This window comes from Podarcis erhardii (genome assembly GCF_964252035.2).
Source record: "Podarcis erhardii genome assembly, chromosome: 7".
NCBI lineage: Eukaryota > Metazoa > Chordata > Lepidosauria > Squamata > Lacertidae > Podarcis > Podarcis erhardii.
In genome coordinates, this window is record NC_138511.1 from 42957219 (window position 1) to 42983912 (window position 26694).

At 46.7% G+C, this 26694-nt stretch overlaps 1 protein-coding gene across 1 annotated transcript in view; it reads left to right on the plus strand.

The window, feature by feature from the left end:
- The window catches only part of PIEZO1 (piezo type mechanosensitive ion channel component 1 (Er blood group)), a 122556-nt gene that overhangs the window by 57384 nt on the left and 38478 nt on the right, over positions 1-26694 (plus strand). The window contains exons 3-10 of the mRNA XM_081872090.1: positions 4114-4236; positions 9162-9204; positions 9697-9835; positions 16442-16613; positions 20125-20338; positions 22693-22864; positions 23734-23817; positions 25429-25513. Of these exons, the coding sequence (XP_081728216.1) occupies positions 4114-4236; positions 9162-9204; positions 9697-9835; positions 16442-16613; positions 20125-20338; positions 22693-22864; positions 23734-23817; positions 25429-25513 (1032 nt within the window). The remainder of the gene's footprint in view (positions 1-4113; positions 4237-9161; positions 9205-9696; positions 9836-16441; positions 16614-20124; positions 20339-22692; positions 22865-23733; positions 23818-25428; positions 25514-26694) is intronic.

Genomic DNA, 26694 nt, shown 5'->3' on the forward strand with positions numbered 1-26694 from the left:
TGTTCTCGCATAACTGTTGGGGCTATTTTACTAAGAGGTTTCTACTATCCTTGTAAATGATTTCTTTTGCTGGCTGCCTAGGAAGTGCTAAATTGTAGCATTCTGATAAAGCTGGCCTTTATAAAGGTTTGAATATCTTTGACACTCCCTCCAAAAAACAATCTCCATCACACACCCACACACCACGTCAAACTAGGTTTGCAAATAAGTTCACAAAAGTTACTAGTCCACATGACTAGTCCACATTGCCTATCTGTGGTGTCTTAAGGGAAAAAAACAAAGGCAACTAGGTAATGGATGTTTACAGTTCTACCCATGATACAGACAGGAGGGCAGAGAGCCTTCAGTGTCTTCAATCACAGTGCCTGGATTCATATGTAACACTAAACCATGGCTTGAGCACTCGAGAATGAGCATGGCCTTCCTCCTTGAGCCTGCCTGCTCCCCCTCCTCCTTACACGCCCTAGACTGTTTAATATTTAACTATGGTTCTTGAATGCAAGTAGTTTTATAAACTGAGGTTTGAAGTTGGCTTGTTTCCAAGAACTGTGGTTAAATTTCACAGGCTTAGGCTTGGGATGAGACACTAAACCGCAATTAATCTAAAATGGAAATGACAGCTTCCAAGCTCCTCATTGTGGCTGAGCTGGGGGTGGGCACAAGCCTGGAGAGGGGAGGCTAGACTCATAACAATAAAACTATGGTGAACTTTGCCCAGTGTGTCTGCAGATATACTGAGATGCGGCAACACATCCGGTACTGCACATCCTGGTGTCCTGTCTTTTTTTGCCTGTTTTGTGACAATTTCAGCATCGAGCCTCCTTCCAACTGCTGTTCCGTTCTGCTTTCTCCCTCTCTCTGCCACTGGTAAAGTATATTTAGGAACAAGTGGTGGTGGTGGTGGGGTGTGTGTGAATAGTGCTAAAGAGGGCATCTTTAAGTCTCCTTCCTTTTGTGGTCTCGCCTCTCCCCAGTCCAGGCAGATTGGTGGTTGTCTTGTCCTACCGCTGCTCCCTGGAGTGTGAGGCCAGTGTTTAAAATTATAACCTGGTTTTTGTTCTATTCATAGCTGTTGGGCTGTGAAATGATTAACCAAGAGACCTCAAAATGAAGCTGGACTTCTGTACCTGGAAAGGGAAAGGGGCATATGCAGGGCAGGAAAAGTTCAAGACGCTGAATATACTGCTGTGTATATTGCAGATTTCACAAATTATGACAGGCATGGAATATAAATCAAATGAAACAACAAAGTTTGCAAACTAGGTGCACATTTTCCACACAAAAGAGAGAAAGTTGCAAAGAGAATGGGAGAAAGTTAGTTTGCAGACTTATCAGGCTATTGCCCCACTTTAATGTTTTAGGGCAGGGTGCTAAGTCTAGCCGAAACAATCTCTGTGAATTTTGGGGGCACCAAGGACCCTCATATCTTGTTACGCACACAAGAGATTATGTTTATCTGCTGCACTTTGCTATGGAGTGTTGATTTCTTTGCTAGTGCCAATATCTAAGCTTTGCTGCACCAGCCCTGCAGTGTGAATGGTGATGAGGCTCTTCCTAGCAAATAAATTTGGTGGCAGAGAAGTTCTCTTAGCCTAGATCTTGAGTGCTGTATTTGTTTGTTGTTATGGGGCTGAAAGTACTGTACTTTGGGGGGGGGGGTGTGCAAAGCTGTGCTGTTGGCCAAAGAATGACACTAAATACATTACCGTCCAGAAGCACTGGGAAGAAACTCTCATCCAAGCAGGCTTAAGGTAGCAGGGGAGATAAACTGTCTATGGCGTAGTTCTTAATCCCCAGCAATGTATGACTGGTGGGTGTGCTGGTCTCTGGACTTTATTACAGTGGTACCTCGGGTTAAGAACTTAATTCATTCTGGAGGTCCGTTCTTAACCTGAAACTGTTCTTAACCTGAAGCACCACTTTAGCTAATGGGGCCTCCTGCTGCTGCCATGCCACCGGAGCACAATTTATGTTCTCATCCTGAAGCAAAGTTCTTAACCCGAGGTACTATTTCTGGGTTAGCAGAGTCTGTAACCTGAAGCGTCTGTAACTTGAAGCGTCTGTAACCCAAGGTACCACTCTACTGTACTTTAAGTGATGCCTCTTGCAAGTGGTCAGAAATCTTATTCTTCATTAAGGGTTTGTGCAAATCCAATTGATGCAATGTGTTTGGATCTCCTGGGTAGCTTGCATCTTGTACCAGGTGAAGGATGGACCGACGGTTTGACTCAGTATAAGCCAGCGTTGTACGTGGAAGAATTTAAGTATGAGTTTTGTAGCCGTAGAAGGAAGGGGAATACCATTAGGACATCAAGGCCAGTTCTCCACCGAGGGTGGAATCCTTCACACATTGGACCCTTTTTCTATTCTGCTCCCTCCTCTCCAATGGCCCTACATTGTGCCTCTTGCCTCTCCGACATTGAACAGATCCATAACTGGAACCACCACTAATGGCTCTACCTGTTTAAATATTTCATGGGTTTCATGCCATCTGAGCCTCCCTCCCTCGAAAGAGCTAGAAAGCAAACTTACGGTAAAAAAGAAGGAAAGAAAGTGAAGATTTTTTGGAAGGGCTGCTCCGCTCCTCTCGGGCAGCTGCCAGTGGTCCCCTCTAGGGATACTCTGAATGGCTGAAGGAGAGTCTTCTCTCTCTCTTTTTTCCAGTCTGGAGAGGAAAATGTGAGCTCTCCTCTCCCCACCCCCTTGCGCCTTCCCCCGCCTCCCCGCCCCATCCCCTGCCGGCAGCGTCCTTAGATTTATGAGGCGTATGCGAGGAGCACAGGGGGCTTAGCAGCATCTGGTGGAAGATCTTACTCTGGCCGTTCCTTGCAAGAGATCTCGTTGGAATTTTCCAGCTGTGGGCCGCAAGGTGAGCAGCCAGCAACCCAGAGGGGTCCTGGCCAGAGCTGCAAGGAGCTGCATCGTTGTACAGCAAATGCCCTCCTCCTTCTCTTGGGATGGCCATGGTGGGGTGGACCCTGCAGGCTTAACTCCTGGCTCCATGTAGGCCAAGTCTCCATGATTCAGGGTCCTCTAAGCCTATTACGACCCTATCCAGGGTCTCGACAAACCCTCTGCACTCCTGGGCAGTCATTGAAAACAGTAGGCAGTAGGCTTATTAAGACCCTGGAGGGCTGCCATACATGGTTGGTGGGCTGTGCTGAGCCTGGAAGGTCATGAAGTGTACAGGCCTGGCTGAGGCCAGTGGTGTCAGCATCACCCTTGAGCCAGTGTACCAACTGGACTCATGCACTACAGCCCCGACTGGGCTAGGCGAGCTGGGTAGCACTGCCAGAGACCTCCTTTCCCACAGGAACAGGTCACAGTGCTGTGGACTCACAGCTTGGAGCTGAGAGCACCGGATTCACTGTCTCAATTATACAGTCGTTGCGCAGCAGCGTTTTGCAGAGTCTTGCAGAGTATAAACCACTCGGAGAGCAGCTCTGTAAAGTATCCTCCTTTTATTCTATAACTACAGCTATAATACAAAACTATATACAGAGCTAAATATTCTGAGCATACATCAATGCTACTTTGAGTGCCTGCAGCTGCTCCTAGCAGCAATCTTATCTATAAACACGATCTCTTGCACTCTCTCCGACACACTGACTGACTCTCTCACTCACACACAGACTGACTCACTCACTTGACTAATTAAGTAGAGAGCAGTACATTGCTCCTCCTCTCTGTAGAGTCAGCAGAGACCTCAGGAGATTCTTGGATATAGGAGGGGTGAAATCTCCTCAAGTGGGACAGATTAAAGGAGGAGAACCTGGCCTCAGAGGAAAAACAAGAGTTTTGTGGCATCTTCAAGACTAACAGATTTATTGTGGCATAAGCTTTCAGGCAGTAAAGCAGTTGTGGGAAACTCCACCTTCCATCAGCTCCAGGCCAGGGATGATGAGAGAGTTGTGGTCCAGCAACCTCTGGAGGGGCAAACATTCCTCAGGCTTGGAGTAGAGCCTTTCCTTTTTTTTTTCTTTTTTTTTTTGGACAGATGCATAGTGTTATCCTCAATGGGCAAACACATGCCCATAGAAATCTGCCTGATAATGCACACCCATTGCTTCTGAGCACTTTGAAATAGCTCTTGCTTTCTGCTTTGTCCTGCAGGTCACACAGGGCGTCTCCTCCGAGCCCTCTTGGGAACCAGCATCCTTTTCCTCCTTGCCCATTTGGTTTTCCAGATATGCCTGTACACCATCCCCACCTTGGACCAGCTACTGGGACACAATTGTGAGTACCTTGTTCCCTCTGCTTCTCTTGGGATGTTGCCATTGAGAAAGACATAGACCGCTTCCAGCTGACCTGTTTACTGAGCATTCATCCTGGTCTGTTTGCACAAAGCTGGTGGTTAAGCTGTATGATGTTGGCTGTTTATGGAACATTCATTCTGATTTGTATGTGGGGACGTTATATGATGTCACATCAGGCAATTGTTACCCCACGCTTTCTAGTGCATTTTTCTAGTGCACTTTCCTTACCACAAAAGTCCTTTTTTCTTTTTTGCAGGGGGATGCGGGTTTGTTGCGCAAGCCTGAATCTACTTTAATTGCATAATGTGAATTTGCCAGTATGCAAATTGAATCCTTCCTGCAGAATAGCAGAATTCTGGAAGCAGCTTTAGAGCAGAAGTAAATGTTAGAAGAGAAGTGCAGGTTTGGGAACTGTGTAATGATGATGCTGTGGGCTGGGGTGGTGCATTTGCCAGGAGTGAATTAATGGGCACGAGTCACCACAGGTCTTTTTTCTTCTTTTTAACCCTCTCTTCCAACTGAGCTCCAAAACTGGACTCGGGGGGATATTTAAGGGAGAATATGCAGGCATGCTAAGAGTTTTAAAGCATCTTCCTAGCCCCCAGACTTGGCTGTTCCTCCCTTACAAGTACCTGCTGCATTCTTGTTGTGGCCAGACATTTGCTGTGATAATATTAACTCCTGCTCTTAAAAGATCACACTAGAGCAAATTTTATGCTGTTGCATCCCAAATATACATTCATTTTGCTTTGCAGCAGATTAGAAGAACTCAGTTCCTCTGCTTTTCATTTGCACATTCTATTTGTACCTGGCTGTGCAACAATTCCCCTTATTGTTTTTCTGCTTTCTGCTTTCTTTGTTTGATGTTATCTGAAACTTGTTTTGTAATTTCCCTGTGCCTGAATCTTTTCAGACATAGTGGTAATGCTGTATGCTGTTGTTTCTTTGTTAAAATCAATACATTTTCTTTTTTGGTAAAGAACTTTGTTCCCGTCACAGCCCTCCAGCCTCTCAAGGAAAAATGCCACCCTGCTGCCTGGCTTCAAATGCTTTGACTGGTGGTGACACTTTGGTTTATGAAGCTATTTACAAGTGGTTGTAAAAGAGGAGACCCAGGAAGACTGGGCCTGACCCTGTGTATGGCTGGAATGCGAGGCCTGTGATCCCCTGGCCCTTCTGTTTTTCTTGACATCTTTCTCTGCCAGCTGCATGCAGAGTCTGCTGGGGTATGCGTGCCGGGCTGGGGGATTAGGTGGGGCTGTCTGGCAAGCAGCGTGTTCTCTCTCTCTCTTTCTGTACAATGGAATCGGAGGCATCAAGGAATGTTCCCTGTATGGAAATCCAGCCTGGACAGCTTCTCCTCTCCTTCTCTGGATGGAACAACTTTGCCTGTCAGAACTTAATTTGTCACTTGTGATGCTCAGGAAATGGAACTTCTCTCCCAACAGAAAGTTTTGAAATTGATGGCCTGTTGTGGTTGGGGTTTTTTTGAGAACTCCAATTTTGAGATGAAACATGATGGCTTTTCAAGGTTGATCACAGCTGTTCATTGGTCCCAGAAACATCTCAATACACTCTGCTCTGCTCTCTTCGTTTCTGCTGAGATTCTTAAACAGGACAAGTTTTTTCATCGTCTCTGCCTCCTCGGCATCAGGCCTATAAAATAAGTGGCTCCACACAAGCTGAGCCCATTCCCCCAGCCCCAGAATAGTGCTCCTACCTTCCTGTTCTCCTCTGCTTTTCACCTTCTCATAGCAGTTCCTTTGGAAGAGCTGTCTCCAAGCTTTCATAACCCTGGGCTTAGTCTGCTGGCACTGACCCCTTTTCCTGGAGGGCTTCCCTTCTGGATTCCCCAGACCTGATAAGATGAAAAGCTTAGATGAAAAGATGAAGAGCCAGTGTGGTGTAGTGGTTAAGAGTGGTGGACTCCTAATCTGGTGAACCAGGTTCGATTCCCCGCTCCTCCACATGCAGCTGCTGGGTGACCTTGGGCCAGTCACACTTCTCTGAAGTCTCTCAGCCTCACTCACCTCACAGAGTGTTTGTTGTGGGGGAGGAAGGGAAAGGAGAATGTTAGCCGCTTTGAGACTCCTTAGGGTAGTGATAAAGCGGGATATCAAGTCCAAACTCTTCTTCTTAGGTGGTTTCCCCCACAAATAGAACAAGGGGACTGGGGAAAGGATGTAGAAAGAGCCCAGGCTGTGTTTGCTGCCTTCCAGACCCTGAACTTGCATGCATCACAGGTTGCAGAGCTGAGCTTCCTTACAACCTTCACAGGTAGCTCAGTTGGTTAGAGTGCTGTGGTGATAACACCAAGGTTGCAGGTTCAATCACCGTATGGAGCAGCTGCATATTCCTGCATTGCAGGGGGTTGAACTAGAAGATCCTTAGTGTCCCTTCCAACTCTACAGTTTTGTGATACTGTATTTTTGGAAGGTGGTCCCATTTCAATTGACGGCACTTTGCTTGTGAGCTACAGAAGCATGCTTAGCTTTGAAGTGATGTTCAAACATCTCATCCTTGAGACTTCTTTATGTTGATACTTAAAACATTTAGCAGAAGAAGAAGAAATAGAATAGAAAGACAGAGAAAACAGTTTCGTTTCTGAAGGAATATAACCAAGGCACACTGGATCATATTTGTGCAGAAGGAAATATAGGAAAACTAGATTACAAGCCACATCTCTGCATACATCTGACAAGTCACTTCTCCAAAGACCTGAAATATCCGATGATTATACCTGAGCATGTCATCACTATTATTATTATTATTAATACCCCATACACCTGGCTGTGTTTCCCCAGCCACTCTGGGCAGCTTCCAACTAGAAGCCTCATATCCGGTGGTGCTTAGGGAATCTCAGAAACTGGAAAATCAGCACAGTTTTAAGATCAGTGGTGAAAAAACTGCAGTTTTGAAAGGGTTGGTCTGCCATCTTGGTTCAATATGGTGTCCCATTGTATGCAAACATAGATGGAAACCTGCTTCTTGATCTCAAGAACCTTTGTGCAAATTTTAGTTATGATATTCTAATAAGTGTCAAAATGCATAGCAAGCCAACAACTTTTCCAAAATATATAGTAGAGTCTGAGCTGCTCAGCTCATATGCAGTATGTGACAACTTTGTGTAATCCATGGGTGGTGTTTCACACTAGTACTTCTCACAGCAGACCCGCAGGAGATAGGATACAACCCTCTGGTCCATGGGGTCATGAAGAGTTGGACACGACTAAACAACTAAACAACAACAACAACAAACCACCTTTCCAAAAACAAACAAATCAGGAAATGGATTGTTGATCTTAGTAGTCAGTAATATTCCCTTAATTTGGAAGGGAAGGTCTATGCATCCTATTATTTCACAGATCTTGATGAACCATTCATCCTGTTTATTCCAGCAGCTATGCATGCAAATGAATGTTTGAAAACAAATCAGGCCATCAGATATATAATACCTCAGTTTTATACTTTTATTGCCTTTAAATCTCAGCCAGCAAACCACTGTATATAGAGATAATTTTAAATGGAAACCTTGAAATCTGTTTTTCAAATCAAAATGTCATATTCTAGCAAAACACCCTCCCACAGCTCTCCAAACCTTGTCAGGGCTAATCCAGCCCTCACCAACCTGAGGTCCTCCCTCCAGGTATTTTGGACTACAGCTCGCAACAACTCTAGTCAACTTAGAACCAGCAGATAATCTGAAAGCTGCATTCTGTGCCAGATACCAAAGTATGTGTTTCTACAGCATGCTTGCAAGAAAATGAAACGGATAGAACTTAAAAAAGATTATTGGGCAGGGGCCCACACTCTGTTTCTCCCCACTGGCATCCTTATTTATAATTTTCATCAGATTCCAATGCTTGTTATCCCATTAAGTTGATATGTACCGTACCAGCTAACATCCTTCGCAGATGTTCCCTCACTTATCAGTTGTGATAATTCAAGCAGTCCTGCTGGCCTGAGAGCCATGTTCTGAAGAATTTCTGTATTATCTTGCTTTGTTTACGCAAACATGGTTTAGAGGTGGTACTCCTTGTAAGAGTGAAGCAACATCCAATGTATCTTTCAGCCCTCTGTGAACTTCACCCACCAGAGATGGTCTTTTACGTGTCATTGCTTGTTTCTGGCATCTCAAAGGAAGTTAGGAGCTTCTGATCTTTTAGCTCATTCCAACCCCTGATTCACCTCTTGAACATGGAGACAAACCGACAATTGATTTCAGTTCAGGAGTGGTCATCTCATCCCGTGAAGATAGAAATAGAATCCTCAAATTATTTTAATTATTGGCTGGCACTTTCTTGCACATGGGGCTGCCCTTGAAGATGACTCGGAAACTTCAATTGGTCCAAAGCGCAGTGGACAGATTTCTGGCTGAGATTTTGCTTAGATCTCGTATAGCCCCTGTTTTGAAGCAGCTGTACTAGTTGACTGTTCTTTTTTGGGGACTCATTAAAGGTGCTCATGCTAGTGTTGAAATCCCTAAATGACGTAGGCCCCAAATATCTGAAACACCACCACCTTCGCTGCAGATCATCTCAGATGCTAAGATCAACGAAGGAGGCCCCTTCTTGGTAGTTTCTTCACTGTCAACAGCTTGGGAGGGGTGGTAGCCTGGGAGAGGGTCTTCTCTGTGGCAGCCCCTACAGAGGGTGCATCTGACATCTTCATTGTACAGCTTTTGGCAAATGCTAAAGACACACCTCTTTACCCTGGCCCTTGACACTTGAAGTGCATATTTTTAGGACCCACCTTATCTTGGGTGGTTGTACGTTGTTTTAAACTCTTTTTAATATTGTGCTTTAATTGTTGTAAGCTGCCTTGTGACCTTTGGGTGAAGTACAGGTTGTTGATGATGATGATGATAATGGCAGCTAATGGACTCTATTTTCCTTCTCCTTTCAGGCAGCACATGGGAAACTCTTGCACAGCACATTGGAGTCACCAGGTAAGGGTATAGAGGAGAAAGGCGAGGGCAAATCCTTTTAGAGCTGCATCCCTTGGGCCATCCATTGCAGCATGCCCATTGGGAAGATTCGTAGGCAGAGAGACTGAGTGTGGAACTGAACTGAAACCCTGTGTTTTTAGGCAGCTGGGAAGTCATGGGGAAGAGGGCATGGAAGCTCAGTGTTCTGTTCTAGCCCAGAGGTAGCCAATGTGGCGGCCTCCATATGTTGCTGGACTGCAGCTCCCATCATCCCTCACTACCGGTCACACTGGCTGGGGCTGGTGGGAGTTGGAGTTGCACAACATCTGGAGTTGCACAACATCTGCTTTTGGGGCTTGGAAAGCAGGTGCTGCTGCCAGCTTTCGAACAAGCCTTGTTTGCTTTTGCACCATGTATTGCTAGCCAGTGCCGCAGACCAAAGCCTGGCCCAGCTGTGGCATATAACGCAGCCTCAGCACTTTCAGGATTTACCACTTCTCTTTTAACTTCCAGGCTGGACTTGAACGATATCCCCAACTCGGTGCGCTTGGTGGCCCCCGACCTCGGGATTCTGCTGGTCTCTGCCATCTGCCTTGGTGTTTGCAGCCGCCTGGAGCCAGCGAATCACCCATCAGAATCCTGCCCTGAACAGGTAAGAGAGAGAGAGAGAGAGAGAGAGAGAGAGAGAGAGAGAGAGAGGCTTCTTAAATGAAAATAAGGTTTGCAAAAATAGAATGAGGAAATAGAAGAAGAGGAAAGGTAAAATAACAATATGCTAAAATAAATCATTAAGTTAAAGTTGAAAAATAAGTAATAAGGATTTGCTGAGTTAATAGTCTAAATTGGAATACAAGAAGGGGAGGTGTGAGGAGGTCTGAGAAACAAGTTAAATGAAAATAAGTAACTGAAATTTTATGTGTTTTTTTAAATTGTTTTTTAAGTTTCGGATTTTTGTATTTTTGTTATTTTTGTTTTTGTGTGGTTTTTTGAAAATGCCAATAAATATTCATTAAAAAAAAGAGAGAGAGAGAGAGAGAGGCTTCTAACCTTTGCAGGAGGTGCCTCATCATACCTATTGCAGCGCAACACATTGCAGTAGGGCAGACACAAATGTGGAGAGTGTCCTGTTTGTGTGTTTCCCATCAGGGCAACCAGTTGGCCACTGTGAGAACAGGATGCTGAGCTAGATGGGTCTTTGGCCTGATCCAGCACCCAGGCTCTTTCAGGTTTTCCTTTCAGTTTTCTAAGAGCTCATCCACACTTCTGCTTGCACTGTGCCTAGAAAGCACAGGTCTGAGCTGTTTTCCCCTTGCTCTACACATTTTCAAGGGAGAGAACTGCTGTTTAGCCATAAATCAGAACAGATGGCAGTCCGGGAAAAACCCAAATTGCCGTTTGCTTTGATTGAGCGCTAAAGAGAGGCTTTCCCCAGGGAAGCAGTGAGACAAAAGGAAGTGTGGATAAGCCCTAAGTGTGCTTTTGCTCTTCTGTCTGCTCCTCCTTTCCCTGCTTTGGGATAGCAGGACCACCCCAAAACATTTTGCTAACGGAGGTGAAGGACGAGATGGTGCTGCCACCCTCCACACTGGCTGATGGGGAGGAGGGCAGGCTATGTGGCAAACACTGCCCCCCAGCGCCTTGCCTTCACTGGCTACCTCGCTCTCCCTAATGGTAGGACCGGCTCCCAGTGGGATACAGTGCTCATTTTCTTTCTCCACATTCAGTCTTGCTAGGCTTAACTCAGAGTAGACCCAATGAATTTAATGAATCCAACCTACTCTTGTTCATTGCTTTTAACAAGCCTTCTGTAAGTGAAACTTAATTGAACGCCACTCTTGTGTTCCAATGATTCTGTGACTAGATAGACCTCTTGGCTCTTCCTTGTGTTCTCATTAGCATCATCCTGCTCTTGCCAGGATTCTTCACGCCTCCTCTCTCTCCCCCCCCCCCTGCCATTAGCTCCGGAGGAGTGCAGGAGGAAGAGAGAGAGAGAGACTGACTTTCCTGAGACTGACTTTCCTGGCACCTCAAACTGTGACTCACCCACCTCGAGGGCAGGTTTCCCACATTTGCCCCAGTGGATGAGCGACTTTTGCGGTTCCCAAGTTGCCATAGAGACTCCCTAACAAAACACTGGGACTCAACAGAGGCCTTTCTATGCAGGGCTGCTGTGAGATCTCAGAGGATAAGATTCAGCAGTGTAGGGGGTAGGCAGCAAGTTGCCACCTGCCTGCTGGCACTTATTGCTGCTTGGCGCCCAATTAGTGCAGGACCAGGCTCAGGAGTGTCCCCATACCCTGCCCAGGGCTGAGACAAAATGTGTCAAAATCTGAGGGCAGTAGAGCTGGAAAAGAGAAATCAGTGATGTAAAGTTTCCCCAGTGATTGTTAAGTGAAAGGCTTCTCCCCCCCCCCCTTTTTTTTTTCTTTTTTTCTTTTTTTGCTGATGGAAGGGTCTCTCCAGAGAAGGGACTCACATCAGGAAAGTGGGGGAAAGATGGGGCTAAGCAAAATTGGGAAAGCAATAAAACTTCAAGCACATTTGCAAAGCTAAGTAGGGTTCGGTATGGTTTCATACTGGATGGGGGACCACATGTTAAGATGCAGGAGGTCAATGGCTCCTATGATTCTATGATTCTAAGAGCTCTTTGCATGAATAAGAGAGTAGAAGAATGGGTGCAAAATAGGAGTGGGGTGCCTTTTTTCAACCCTTGGGCAACTTTCTGGGATCAGAGGCAAACAGTGGTTGAAGCAATGGACATAAAGGAAACCTTTGTACATTGGCCCTCTCTGGCTTCTGTTTGGAGTAGCAACCATCATTATAGGAGTTCAGGGACGTAGTCCAGCCAGGCAAAATCACTCAGTGAGGAGTGTGACCTGGGGAAAGGAGGCGTGACTGGACTTTTTCATGGACTTAGCGCTGCTCACGCTTCCAAATTTTTAATAGCATCCACATTATGTAACCCTCATCAAAATGTCATGCCACATCCCTAACCCCCATCCAGATTTTCCATTTCTGTGTTAGCTCATTTTTTTGTTATACTCACTGGGTTTTTCACAGAAATGGAAAATCCAGATTAAATGGGAAGATAATATGAGGTGGCGTTTTGATGGGGACGATGCAGTGTGGATGCTGCTCAAAGCACTCATGTGCGGGTGGCGCCAAGTCCCCAATAAGCTGACACGTGGAGGTGCCTGTAATCTCGCCTGCCTCAAAATGGCAAGGGGAAATACGACCATCCATTCCTCTTCCTTCCATCCCCACCATGAAGTTGACACATTGAATGCAAAGTCAGACTCCTGTGTTTAAAACATTTTAATGTATTTGTTTGTGGAAGTTTACGGACCTCTCTAGTACAGAAGTTTTGGAGCAGTGTACAACATGTTTAAAGACACATTATATAAAAATCTCGCTCTATCTATCTATCAAATAAAAATCAAACCTTTCCAGACCAGAAAAATTGAATACCAGGCTGCATTGCTATTCCCCAAAGGCTGCCTTGAAATAAACTTTTTAAACATCAGCAAACTGTTGGTGCATGTCACACATCTATATTGATTTCATCTTCCATTTTTATTTTTATTGATGGCATTTATATTCCACTTCTCCTCCAAGGAGCTCAAGGTGCTGTACATGGTTCTCTTCCTCCCCCTTTAATCCTCTCAACAACCCTGTGAGGTAGGCTAGGCTGAGAGACTGTGACTGGCCCAAGGTCACCCAGTGACTTTCACGGCTGAGCAGGGATTTGAACCCTGGTCTCCTGAGGTCCTGGTCCAACACTCTTACCACTACACCACATTGGCTCTCTCCAGAGTGTCGGTGCCACTAAACATTCTCTATGTAGTAACTGTCAAGCAGACCTTTGGAATACCTGGCACCACCAGGAGGACCTCTGGAATGAGAGAGCGCCCTTAGCACCACCAGAGCAGGGTGTTTTTTATTAAGCCAAGACAAGCAAACAGAGTGGTGGTTTGGGAGAGGGAAAAGGGTTGGGCTATTGTTTTCAGCAAGTTCCTCTTTTTCTTTGCCAAGGAATACACGAAGGTAATTAACACACAGGAGTCTGCTCTGAGCATGTGCAGAGAGCATTCCCTCCACTATCTCGCACACACTTGGGTTTGGAGAAGGCGCAGCTTGTGGCTAGTTTTGGTTTCTAACCCTTTGCACCCATCAGGAACAGTCTTGGGGTCCCAGGCTGGGCCCCTCACTGGCTTCCCCCTGCCATGGGGCTCATTGCTTCCTGGTATGGAGAGGGCATTCTCCTTCCCTCTTCCTATCACTCCTCCTTCTCCCTCTCTGCCTCTCCCTGCTCCTAGCTTTAGCAAATGCCGAGCTAAAGCTGGAAACTCTGAGGTCAGGCTGCCTTGTGCAGGGCCCTTTCCGCTGGACTCTCCAAGGGGGAGGGGGAATCCTCTGCTTTGTACATTTTCGGCGCAATTGATCTGGGCCGGACTTGGAGCCCGTGGCCGAAGTGCGTCCAGCAACAGAGGAGGTGGGGCCAAATACCTTTTCTGTGAAAGCCACATTAGGCTGGAAAATCGCTCGGGCGTCGTCAGGAACCCAGGCTGGGCAGCCAAGAAAAACAGGCCTTTTACGGAATGCGCTTTCCAAAGCGGCTAATGAAACAAACAAGGCCAGGTGGTGGGTCAGGGGGCAGGCGGCAGGCTTGGTGGGTGGGGGGAAAGCCTGGCTCCAGCAGAGAGCTCTGGATGCTCTGCATGTCTCTGGGGAGCCACTTGGGCCGCCAAAGGCATCCATTGCAGGGCTGGGAGGGACTCACAAACACCATTGCCCCGTCGTCACAAGGCTCATGAAACTGAGAGACGGTGGCTTTACTTGTTGGTTTACAAACAGATAGATCACACCTTTCTGTCAATGGTTCTCAAGGCAACTTGTAGCAAAAGTTTAAAAATAGCCAGTCAGTTTAAAGTAGCAACAGCATAAGAATAGCCAACTGGGGTGGGGTACACACCAAATAAGCACAGCCCCAAATGACTAAAATGCAATCCTATTCGTTTGTTTGTTTTTGTTTCTGGATTTATGGATCACTTCCGATGAAGCAATTTAAGCACTAAAAAATCATATGTAACAGCGATTAAGATAATTTCATATCCAAAACAATTCTGTGCATTATCTGTCTGTTTGACGGTGGAGGTGGGTGGAGGCTCATTTCCTGGAAGTTTTTAAACAGAGATTGGATGGCCACCTGTTAAGGATTCTTTAGCTGGGATTCCTTCTAGATGACCCTTAGGGTTCCTTCCAGCTCTTCAGTTCTGTGATTCTATACTGATGTGGAAGGAAGGATCACTGAATTTCGTGGGTCTTCCTTCTGGGTAGACCTGCAGATGGTTGTGCTGCCACCCAGTTAAATTTAGCAGAGGGGATTTCTTAAGAAGCCACGCTCTGGCTGCTGATCAGAAGGCAAGGAGGGAAGCAGACTTACCAACCACTCGAGGGAGGACCTTCCACATTCCCGCGGCCTCTCCATCCAGTCCCTGGTGGCTGTTGCGGGTGTTACTGTTATTAAAGGGAGATCAAGTATCATTTTGTCCCAATCTTGTTCTCAGGGGAATGTAAGCGATCCCTCTAAGCAGGTTTGTTTTCCCTGGCAAGGCTCTGCTAGGCAGAGATGGGTTGGGGTATCTAATTCCCAGGCCTCAGCTATGCTTCAGTTGCCTCTACAACCATTGCTCAGTGCGGGGCTGGTCCTGTTTCCGCACTCTGCCCTTGCACCCTTCCAAGAAATTACTTCTCTGTTTTAGAGAGATCCGTGGCTCTGCATGGCAGGATACATTACTGGTGTAATATTTTGACATATAATCTCATGAACATAAACAAGCCTGTATATAAGACTGTCCTGTTAAAAGCCTGAACAGAGCCCTGCTGGATCAGACCCAACCTAGTCTAGTACCCTGCTCCCACAGTTTCTAACCAGTTGCCTTTGGGAACCGCACAATCAGCTCCTGAGTGGAAGAGCGCTCTCTCTCTCTCCCCTCTTGTGATAGCCAGCAAGTAGCATTCTGGGACATATACCGCCTCTGACAAATCATGCAGTTACATTTTATTTCACAGTGCATTCTCTCCCTGTCCCACAAAAAAAAAAAAAAAGCCCACAAGTCTGTTCTCAGTTGATTTTGTGCCTCTGCCGTTGCATTGTGCAGAGACAAAAACTGGCCTTCTGTTGATGCTGTTGCTGAATTCTAAGCAGAGTTTTGAGTGTGTGTTTTAAATACCAAGTTATCTGCAGCTCTGGCCCTACTCCATAAAGATCAAGGGTTTAATTTCTCAGTGACTCAACGAGCTTGTCCATCAGTAATGGTTCCCACGCTGCAGCTTTCTGGGTGTGGGTGTTTGTTTCCTCTTCCGGAATTCCACTACTGTACATTTTGCTGCTACCAGTAAGCAACTTAGGGTCCTTTCCAGACTGGTGGGATACTTTGCCGGTGCATTCTGCAGCATGTTACATGCCAGCACAATAATAATGCAGTTGTGGTGGATTTATACCAGACCATCCTCACATTGTTCCACTTTATTAGTTCTGTGATGCTTCCCACATGTTACCACATTGTTGCTATGTGGAGGGATGCTCCGGAGCTATAGCGTAACAAAAGCAGGACGATCAATAAACAAACCCCAGAACATCTGCAGTATGAAAAGTTATAAGACTTCAGCAGTAAGTTATGGGGTATTCCTGCCCTGAAACTGTTGAAGCTGCAAAAAAAGCATTGAAAGAGGGGTTGCATATAACCGCGCTGATTCCCACAAATCACAATGCATGCACGATTCCCCCCAGTGCAATCTTCAGAGCAATGCAGCTCTAAAGAATTTGCTTTGGGCTTTTCTGTGTACTGCAGAGGCTTGAGGGCCACATTAACCCTTTGCCAGTCCACATGCCAGTATTGGGTTTGGCCAGAAGTGAGTGTGGCCACTCTCCTGTGTATACACACAGGAAGCACGCTCATGCACAGTCCCCTCCTACTCAAGTGATCTGTGTATATCAGTTGCTGTCCCATCCCTGCTCATCCACCTAAAGACCAGACAGGAAGCAATTTGCCTCCCCACCTGGACATGGGGCTGGGGGGACAGATTTAAACCTCTCTCTCTCCCCAACCCCATGTCTGCTTAAAAATTACATTTTTGTTGGCACCACTAATTGGAGGAGCAGTAAGCTTTGTGTAGGGGATGTGTCAGGCTATTGGCTGGTGAGCCACCCTTGGTGTTGTGGCATCTGGTTTGTAATCACATTTTCCCCCTTCAGGAAGAAGCAGCTGTGGATGGAGATGAGTCAAAGCCTCCAGGAGCAGCCCATGCACCGGCTGAGGCCTCCCCAAGGCACCAAGCGCGGCTGGCTGCCCGGCTCCGGGTAACTGCTCACTGGCTCTTGATGGCCGTTGGGAAAATCCTGGCTATTGTGCTGCTAGCGCTGGCAGGTAGGTGTCCAGTGGGGAGCAGAACAGGACTCACCCACATTTAGGGATTTGGGGTGGGGGGAGAGAAATGTGATCTCATTTTGTGTTGAAAGGCTAATCTACCTGATTTGCACTTTCTGAAACAATGTACAAGCCAAAACACAGCTGTCCTTCTACATTTGCACTTCTATGAATTTTGCAGTGGAGTTCTCCAGCAAAGTACAGTGGTGCCTCGCAAGACGAAATTAATATGTTCCGCGAGTTTTCTCGTCTTGTGATCTTTTCGTCTTGCGAAGCACGGACTTTGGAAAAGCTTCAAAAATCACCAAAGTCTTAAAAAACCTCAAAAAAGGCTACCACATCGCGTGCTATGAGTTGCTCCTCGAAGTGAATGCACGGTTTTAAGAAAAAGGAAACAAACTTGCAAGACAAAGGAAACAAACTTGCAAGACGTTTTCGTCTTGCGAAGCAAGCCCATAGGGAAATCCGTCTTGCGAAGCAACTCAAAAAACGAAAAACCCTTTTGTTTTGCGAGTTTTTCATCTTACAAGGCATTCGTCTTGCGAGGTACCACTGTACAGTTGAACCTCAGATCCCGAACGCCTCCGTTTTGGTTTTCTGGTTTTCGAATGTTTTTTTTTAAAAATTTTTTTTATTGATTTTCCAGTTTTAAAACAAAATGACAGACATACATCAACAAACAAAGACATACGAACAAGTATAATTTCATAACCTCATTTTCATAAGCCTTCTTTCTCGGACTTCCCCATACCTCACCCTTTCTGCATCCTTATTTAACAGTTTTTCAGCAACCCTTTACTCCAATTAAATTATAACTTATTTTCATTCTCAATTTCATCTTAATTCATCCAACAATTTCAGCTGTAATTCTGCATCTTCCTTTCCCTTGACATTTTAGCACTCATCAATTTTAAAACAGTTCTTAAGATAAGCTTTAAATTTCTTCCAGTCTTCCTCCACCCTCTCTTTCTCTTGGTCACGGATTCTGCCAGTCATTTCTGCCAATCCCATAAAGTCAATCACTTTCGTCTGCCATTCTTCCAGTGTAGGTAATTCTTGCGTCTTCCAATACTTTGCTAGAAGAATCCTTGCTGCTGTAGCAGCGTACATAAAAAAAGTCTTATCCTTTCTTGACACCAATTGGCCGACCATGCCCAAAAGAAATGCCTCTGGTTTCTTATGAAAAGTACATTTAAGTACCTTCTTAATTTCATTATAAATCATTTCCCAAAAGGCTTTAATCTTTGGGCAGGTCCACCAAAGGTGAAAGAAAGTGCCTTCAGTCTCATTACATTTCCAGCATTTATTATTGGGCAAATGATAGATCTTCGCAAGCTTGACTGGGGTCATGTACCACCTGTAAATCATTTTCATAATATTTTCTCTTAAGGCATTACATGCCGTAAATTTAATGCCGGTGGTCCATAACTGTTCCCAGTCAGCAAACATAATGTCATGACCAATGTCCTGTGCCCATTTAATCATGGCTGATTTAACTGTCTCATCTATTGTATTCCACTTCAGCAACAAGTTATACATTCTTGATAAATTCTTAGTATTGGGTTCTAACAATTCTGTTTCTAATTTCGATTTCTCCACCTGGAAACCAATTTTCCTGTCTTGTTTAAAGGTCTCCATTATTTGATAATAATGGAGCCAATCTCGTACCTTGGACTTTATTTTCTCAAAACTCTGTAGTTTAAATTTACCGCTTTCCTGCTCTAAGATTTCAAAATATTTTGGCCATTTAGATTCCATATTAAGTTTCTTCACCTCCATGGCCTCCATTGGTGATAACCACCTAGGAGTTTTATTTTCCAACAAATCCTTATATCGAATCCAAACATTGTATAATGCTTTCCTAACAATATGGTTTTTAAAACCTTTATGAACTTTAACCTTGTCATATATGCATGCCAACCAAATCTATTGTCAAATCCTTCCAAGTCCAAAATATCTGTGTTTTCAAGAAGTAGCCAGTCTTTCAACCAGCAAAAAGCTGCTGATTCATAGTACAGTCTTAAGTAATAATAATAATAATAATAATTTATTATTTGTACCCCGCCCATCTGGCTGGGTTTCCCCAGCCACTCTGGGCGGCTTCCAACAGAGATGAAAAATACACTAAAATGTCACGTATTAAAAACTTCCCTGAACAGGGCTGCCTTCAGATGTCTTCTGAATGTAAGGTAATTGTTTATCACTTTGACATCTGATGGGAGGGCATTCCACAGGGCGGGCGCCACTACCGAGAAGGCCCTCTGCCTGGTTCCCTGTAACTTGGCCTCTCGCAGTGAGGGAACCGCGAGAAGGCCCTCGGAGCTGGACCTCAGTGTCCGGGCAGAACGATGGGGGAGGAGACGCTCCTTCAGATATACTGGACCGAGGCCATTTAGGGCTTTAAAGGTCAGCACCAACACTTTGAATTGTGCTCGGAAACGTACTGGGAGCCAATGTAGGTCTTTCAAGACCGGTGTTATATGGTCTCGGCGGCCGCTCCCAGTCACCAGTCTAGCTGCCGCATTCTGGATTAGTTGTAGTTTCCGGGTCACCTTCAAAGGTAGCCCCACGTAGAGCGCATTGCAGTAGTCCAAGCGGGAGATAACCAGAGCATGTACCACTCTGGCGAGACAGTCTGCAGGCAGATAGGGTCTCAGCCTACGTACCAGATGGAGCTGGTAAACAGCTGCCCTGGATACAGATTTGACCTGTGCCTCCATGGACAGCTGCAAGTCCAAAATGACTCCCAGGCTGCGCACCTGGTCCTTCAGGGGCACAGTTACCCCATTCAGGACCAGGGAATCCTCCACACCTGCCCGCCTCCTGTCCCCCAAAAACAGTACTTCCGTCTTGTCAGGATTCAACCTCAATCTGTTAGCCGCCATCCAAGTCCGGTTTTCGAATGTTTTTTGGAAGCTGAATATCCGACACGGCTTCTGCTTGAGTGCAGGAAGCTCCTGCAGCCAATTGGAAGCTGCATCGCGGTTGTCAAACATTTTGGAAACCAAACGGGCTTCTGGAACAGACTGCGTTCGACATTCGAGGTTTGACTGTAACACATATGAAAAGTCATTTAGGTAAAGCCTGAAAAAGCATTCAAAGGTTCCTATATTTGGGAAAATACTAAGGGAAATAAGCTTTGCAAAAATATTAATTTGAGGTGAAATTTCATGAAGTGGGTATATTAGAAGAAACTTGCACTGAACCGCTGATATACGTTTTCCACAGGACTTTTTGCATTTTGCAGTTAGGAAAGACTTCAAAGGGGATTAAGAAGCTTTTTCTCCCCCGTACAAACTTTGTACCCCCCCCCCCAAAAAAAAGGTACATGTAGAAATGGAAGGAGACATAGGTGGAGTGTACACATGCCTCTGTTTCTGTGGGAAATAGCTTTGTGCTGGGTCAGACCCTGCTCAGTACTGGAATGCAGCTCACCCCCTCAGTTCCAAAGCAGTTCCTTGCAACCTGCTGTATGCCAATAATCTTTGCTGCCTCCTTGTTTGCATCCTAGGGATCACCTTGCCCTCCGCTTTTTCCAGTGTGTACTACTTGCTCTTTGTCGGCCTCTGTACCTGGTGGGCCTGCCACTTCCCCGTCAGCCGCCTGGCTTTCAACACCTTGTGTGTCATGGTGGACGTCTTTGCCGGAGGCCACCTCATCTGCCTCTATGGCTATCAGACCCCCTTCATCCAGAGCGTCCTTCCACCCACTGGCCTCTGGGCACGGTAAGTGCGCGATAGTTGTGAATGGCCTGGGGGAGGTGGAGAGTAGGATGCCAGGATTGTGTCCGTGATGCTCAGTTAGTAGAGCTGTGTGTGGTTTGCAAGTGAATCAAGTCCCAGTTGCCTAACAGCATCAACTAAAACTCTCACCCCACCCTTCAAAAAATCAGGTTGCTGGAAGAGAACATACATGTATGATATTTGGTGTGCAGTAGGCAACATGGCAGAGGGGGGGCCATCTCAATTAAGCCTGTGTGTGGGGTTCCCCAATCTTGATGCACTGAATGGGCAGGTGGAAGAGCCTAGCAGGCTCAAGGCAGCTGCCAGATGGCTTGACTCTTCCTCTCAACTAAAGCACGAAGATCTCCCATTGCTAGGCAAGTTCGGTGCAAGTTTCACTCTGGGGTGTCCATCCACTTCCACTCTCTACCCCTTCCAACCTGAGGCAGCAAGGGAGCCACCAGGATCGCCTGGGAGAATCCAGCCCATTCAGTTTCTTTTCTCTCTTTCCAAACATTTTGAAAGTCGAGGAGCCAGACCGAAGTGGAATTGGAGCAATCCGGAGACTTGTTTACAGTCTCCTTTGAACCAGTTTCCCCTCCCCAGACGCCATTATTGTTGATCTCAGGGACCCACGGTGCTCTGGGATTAACCACATAGAGCCCAACAGATTGAGAAGAACCCTTAGCCACACCTATGCAACCAGAGAAAATACTCCCTTCTCTTTGAAAGCCAGGATCAAAGCAGAGAGCTTTCACCTCGGTCTCTTTGAACCTCCTGAGCCTGGACATCTCTGCAAGATGGGCTGCAGGTGTCTGCTGCCCTTTCTATACTCCTTGCCAGGTTTCCTGTGGGAAAGTCCTTTTTGCTGGCCAGTCTGGGGCAGTTTCCCATCTCATTCTTTGCAACCGTACCTGTGGCTTTTGTGGTTCGTTGCCAGCAAACAATACATTTGAGAAAGCGAATGCTTGTGAAAACATATCAAAGAAACATTCACTGCACTCCTATTTGTTACAGCCTTATGAAATCTAGAAACCTTGCAGGTCCTTTAGATCCTAGGAGAGGCATGGCTTGGAAGAAGTCATGGTTACCCAGCATGCTTTGTGGGTGGGCAGTATCTGTCACTAGCCCTGGAGCCGCGAGACAACTTAGTTTCCCACCTTGATTTTTAAGCCTTAGGGTGACCATAGCTCAGGGTCATAGCTCCTGCTTTGCATACAGCAGATCCCAGGTTCGGTCCCTGACATCTGCAGTTAAAACAGGGATGGGGCAACATTGGTGCCCCCCCCCCAGATCTTGTTGGACTCCAGCTCCTGCCATCTCCAACCAGCATTGCCCATGGGAGCTGGTATCCAAAAACAGATGGAGGACTGCAGGTTCCCCATCTCTCCGTTAAAAGCATTGAACAGGTAGCAGGTGGTAGAAACCCCTTTCTCCCTGAGAACCTGGAGTGCTGCTGCTAGCCAGAGTGGGCACTGTTGACCTGGTATGCCAGCTTCCCATGTCTCATAAGAACATAAGAAGAGTCTGCTGGATCAGGCCAAGGCCCATCTAGTTCAGCATCCTGATAGCACAGTGACCAGCCAGATGTGTGTGGGAAACCAGCAAGCAGAACATGAGCAGAAGAGAGCACTCTCCCCTCCCTTGGCTTCCAGCAACTGTTCCCCTGATAGTTTCCATTTACTGTTTCCAAACGTTTTCATGGGTTTTGTCTCCCAAGTGAGGAGCCATCCCATCCCTTAAAATTAATAGTTGAGTGAGTGAGGCTTGGGATCTCCAGCATCCATGTGAGCATCAAAATACCAAAGTTTTCTCCTGCTGGCAGTGCCAACTAGTGATACTGCCTTCCCCCATATATGTCCACATTGTTCTGCAGAACTGGCAGTGTTACAGCTTTGGACCCCTCTGACCAGTGACACCAGGCAGACACCTTCCCTGAACTCCTTCCGGCGCCTGCTAAAAGCATTTTTGTTTAGACAAGGCTATCCAGACATGCAGAATGTTGGCGTGTGTTTTAATTTGTTTTAAATCTATCCCTGGTTTTAATTGTTTATTAATGTTCTAGTTAGTTGTTTCCATCTGTTTTTATCAGTGATTTTATGGTGTCATTCTTTTTGTAAACTGCTTTGAGATTTTCTTTACAATCAAGGGGTGTATGAATTTTATGAAATAAATAAAACAAAATAAACAAACGAGTGCCAGCAGCTGAGACGGAATCCCCTTGTGAATTTAGCTGTGGTGATTCTGGAGCTGCTTTTGGAGTCGGTCACTAGAGGGTTTTTTTGGGGTGGGGGAGCTGGCCTAACATCAGGTGTTGTGGAGCCTTGCCACTGCTTTCATCCTCCGTTTCCCTGTAGGTTGTTTGGTTTGAAGGCCATCGTCCTCCACGTGGGCTGTAGCAAGCCCAATGCGCTGCTCCTGAACGTCAGTCTCCCCTGGCCCGTCTATGTCAACCCAGGGATCCTCCTGCTGCTGTATTATGTCCTGGCCACCCTGGTGAAGCTCCGCAGGTCACACTTCTATACACAGGTGAGCCTTGCCGGACTGGTGCTGCTGCCTTTGACACTGCCTGTCTGGACACTCTCCTCCCTGTTAGGGATTGGGGAGAAATTTGTTTGTCTCAGCTGCCTTGATTTTCTTGCAACAGACCCAGTGCAGAAGAAAGCAAGCTCCAGTGGCATTCTTGGGTGGGTGTTTCAATAACCACAAAAAGGGACAAATGGAAATAGGGGCAGTACAGCACTGGTTAAGAGCTCTGACCTGGATCTTTCACATTCAGATATCCAACTTGGCCTTAAACCTCCCGGACAGCATTAAAGAAGGTGCTGTCTCTAAGCCTCAGTCCTCACTAGCTATAACTTGGGGAGTCCTACTTTGCTCAGTGGCAGAACACCTGCTTTGCATACCAAAGATCCTAGGTTGGATCTCCAGCATCTCCAGGAAGGGCACAGAGAGATCTCAGCCTGAAAGCACTGGAGAGCTGCTGCCAGTCTGGGTATATGATGCTGGCCTGGTCCAATTTGGGATAAGGCAGCTTCTTATTTTCTATGAGCCCTTTATTCCAAATCATGAGGACTAGACTATTTTTGAAGGAAGGGGTTCAGTTCAGTGGCAAGGCTCCACAACACCCATGAAAACTCTGTGGATATTTATTATTCTGAATGTGATGGTTGTACCTGTGGAAGAGGTTTTGAGTGGGGATCTGGATGTACTTAGTCCACTCCATGATCTGAAAATCAGCCACATATCAGTGGAGGGTTGGACTGGTTGGGTTTTTTGCTAGGGACTGGGGAAGCCAACCCAGGGTTGCCAGGATCATTCCTTCCTTCCACTTAAAATAGCACAGTCCCAGTGGCATTTTTATTTCCTTTATTTTCCTTTTGTAAAAACAAAAACAGAGAGAGGCCTCAAGCACAACATCCGAGTTTCTGGAGCTGGAGAACTGGTCCACAGACCAAGATGGCTTGGCAGAAGATGCTAAGGTGAGGTCCCACAGGGTGGCTGTGTGAGGTGGCTGGGGCTGCTAAGGCTCGCTGGTGACAAAGGGAAAATGAGCCCCCAAAGGCTCAGGAGCCAGGCCTTGAGCAGATGCAGGGCTTGCTACTCCTTGGCACTGGGAAGTGGGGAAAGGAACGAGAACTGCACCACCTCAAACTTAATTTTTAATGCCCTCCTACATAGAACCTTTGGGACGCAGGTGGCACTGTGGCCTAAACCACAGAGCCTAGGGTTTGCCGATCAGAAGGTCAGCGGTTCGAATCCCCGCAACGGGGTGAGCTCCCATTGCTCGGTCCCAGCTCCTGCCAACCTAGCAGTTCAAAAGCCCGTCAAAGTGCAAGTAGATAAATAGGTACCGCTCCGGCGAGAAGGTAAACGGCGTTTCCGTGCGCTGCTCTGGTTCGCCAGAAGCGACTTAGTCATGCTGGCCACATGACCCGGAAGCTGTACGCCGGCTCCCTCAGCCAGTAAAGCGAGATGAGCGCCGCAACCCCAGAGTGGGCCACGACTGGACCTAATGGTCAGGGGTCCTTTTACACAGAACTTTTTAAAAAGCCAAGAGAGAGACGGACTTCCCTTCAAACAGAAAACTAGCACAATTGAGAGCAGACAGAACTATAATTTTTGTCTCTGACATGTTTTTTGTTGCTGTTGTTGTTTGCAGAAATCAATCCAGCGAATATGATTGGTATTATTGTTGCTTTCAGTCCATAAATTGATTATGTCCTGTCCTCCAACTTGTACTGCATTTCCTTTGCATTGAAATGAATGGGGAGGGATAAAAAAATGGCCAGATAATTTATGTAATTACCATATTTTTTGCCCTATAGGACGCACTTTTTCCCTTCCAAAAATGAAGGGGAAATGTGTGTGCGTCCTATGGGGCGAATGCAGGCTTTCGCTGAAGCCTGGAGAGCAAGAGGGGTCAGTGCGCACCGACCCCTCTCACTCTCCAGGCTTCAGGAAGCTATCCGCAAGCCTTGGGAGCCCGGTGGCAGTTCCCGCTGGGCTTGCAAGGCTTGCGGGCAGCAGCCTGCAGCCCGAAGCACGGGGCGCGCTCTGGAGCGCATCCCGTGCTTCGGGCAAATGTCCGCAAGCTTTGCGCGCCCTGCGGGAGTTCCTGCCGGGCTCGCAAGGCTTGTGGATAGCAGCCTGTTCTGGGGGCTGGGGGGGAAAATAATTTCCTCCCAAAAAAACGAGGTGTGCCCTATGGGCCAGTGCGCCCTATAGGGCGAAAAATACAGTAATTGCATAAATTACATAAGCTACATAATTTCGCCCCAGTAAACAGTGAGACGAATACGTTATTGGCAGAAGATGAACTGCAGCAGAACAGAAACAGAGCAGCATGGGACGAATACAGGGCAAGGCGATGTCTTCTTACATCCCTGCCCACAATAGATTGGTTAAGCCTTTAAGGTGCCACAAGATTCTGAGGTTTATCTGCTGTGACGTGTTGACATGGCTGCACCTCTGGAACGTGCCCTCCTTATCCTGATGCTTCCAAGATCTGAGCTGCTTGCTAAACTATCCAGATGTTGATGCCTGTTGAATGTCCATTTGCCTCAACAGTTTTATCCTGCTTTCTTCTACAGCCAATGCTGACTTCTGAGACAGAGGCATCTGGTGCTGATGCTGAGGATTGCACTGTGCATGTCCTTGGGGAGACTGGGCAGCCAGGTAAGGGTTGCAGTTGTGCTCTGGTGAGCCAAGGAGGCTGCAGGGCCTGTTCTGCATTGCTTTTTCTGAATTCAGAGCAGTTTGCAAAATTTTCTTCCTACCTTCCTTCGAATATTCCTCCCTTTTTGACAACTTCTGCATTCTCTTAACTACACACTGTCTGCAATGGCTGCATAGCACAGGATCAGATGGTGGAAAGGGAACATCCAGCCCAACTGTCCCTTGAAAGGCAGAACCCTCTCACCCCAAACCCTGCCTGAGCTGATCAGCCTAGCCTATCAGCCACCCAGGTCTCTGTCAGAGGATAGTTGCAAAGTGCAAGGAGGCTTGAAGATCAAATGTCTCATTAGATTGCATTTGCATGTGAGCCAAGCCTCCTGCTAAGAAGAGATGGTAAATGATCCCTGTGATCTTTCCCCAGTAGTCAGTCGGAGGGGCTCAGAGTGATCTGGAAGCACCTGCTGGTAGTCATGTGTATCAAGTGAAGCAGATCTGTCTGGGATGGGAAACCCATGTGGAAATTGCTCTGAACTCCATGGAGGAAGGACCATATATCAGTGTAATGCACAGTAAAATATGGTTGGTCAGGTTCAGAATGGAAGCAGATTTCACCCACTGAGGTTTTTTTAATGGGAGATAAAGTTATCAGAAGCTGCTAGCTGCAATTCCCCCTTCACTGCCAAAGGCAGTAAGCCTCTGAATGCCAGTTACTGGGATTCACCAGAGTGTTGCTGCTGCACTCAGCTCCTGTTTGTGGACTTTCCCCTGGGGCCTCTGGCTGGCCATAGTGAGAACACAATGCTGGACTAGCTGGGCCTTTGGCCTCACCCAGCTCCAGGCTCTTGTTCTGTACTTAGTGGAAGTCCGTTCCAGACAAACTGTTTGTTGAGCATTCATCAAGCAAACGTTATCCCACACTTTCCAGTGCATTTTCCCGACACTTTCCTTGTCACAAAAAGTCCAGTTTTGGAGGTTGAAGTGGGCCTGTTGCACAGGACCTGCAAATCAACTCTCAACTTGCATTTGCTGTCATGTAACTGAATCCGACCCAAAACATTGAAACAGTCTGGAAGCACCCCCAGTCTTTGCTGATGGTGGTGTGGGCCCTTGGCTCTACTCGACAGTTCCTGGTGTCCTCAAGTTAAGAGACTGGAAGGCAATGTCCTTCTCTGAGCTCATCC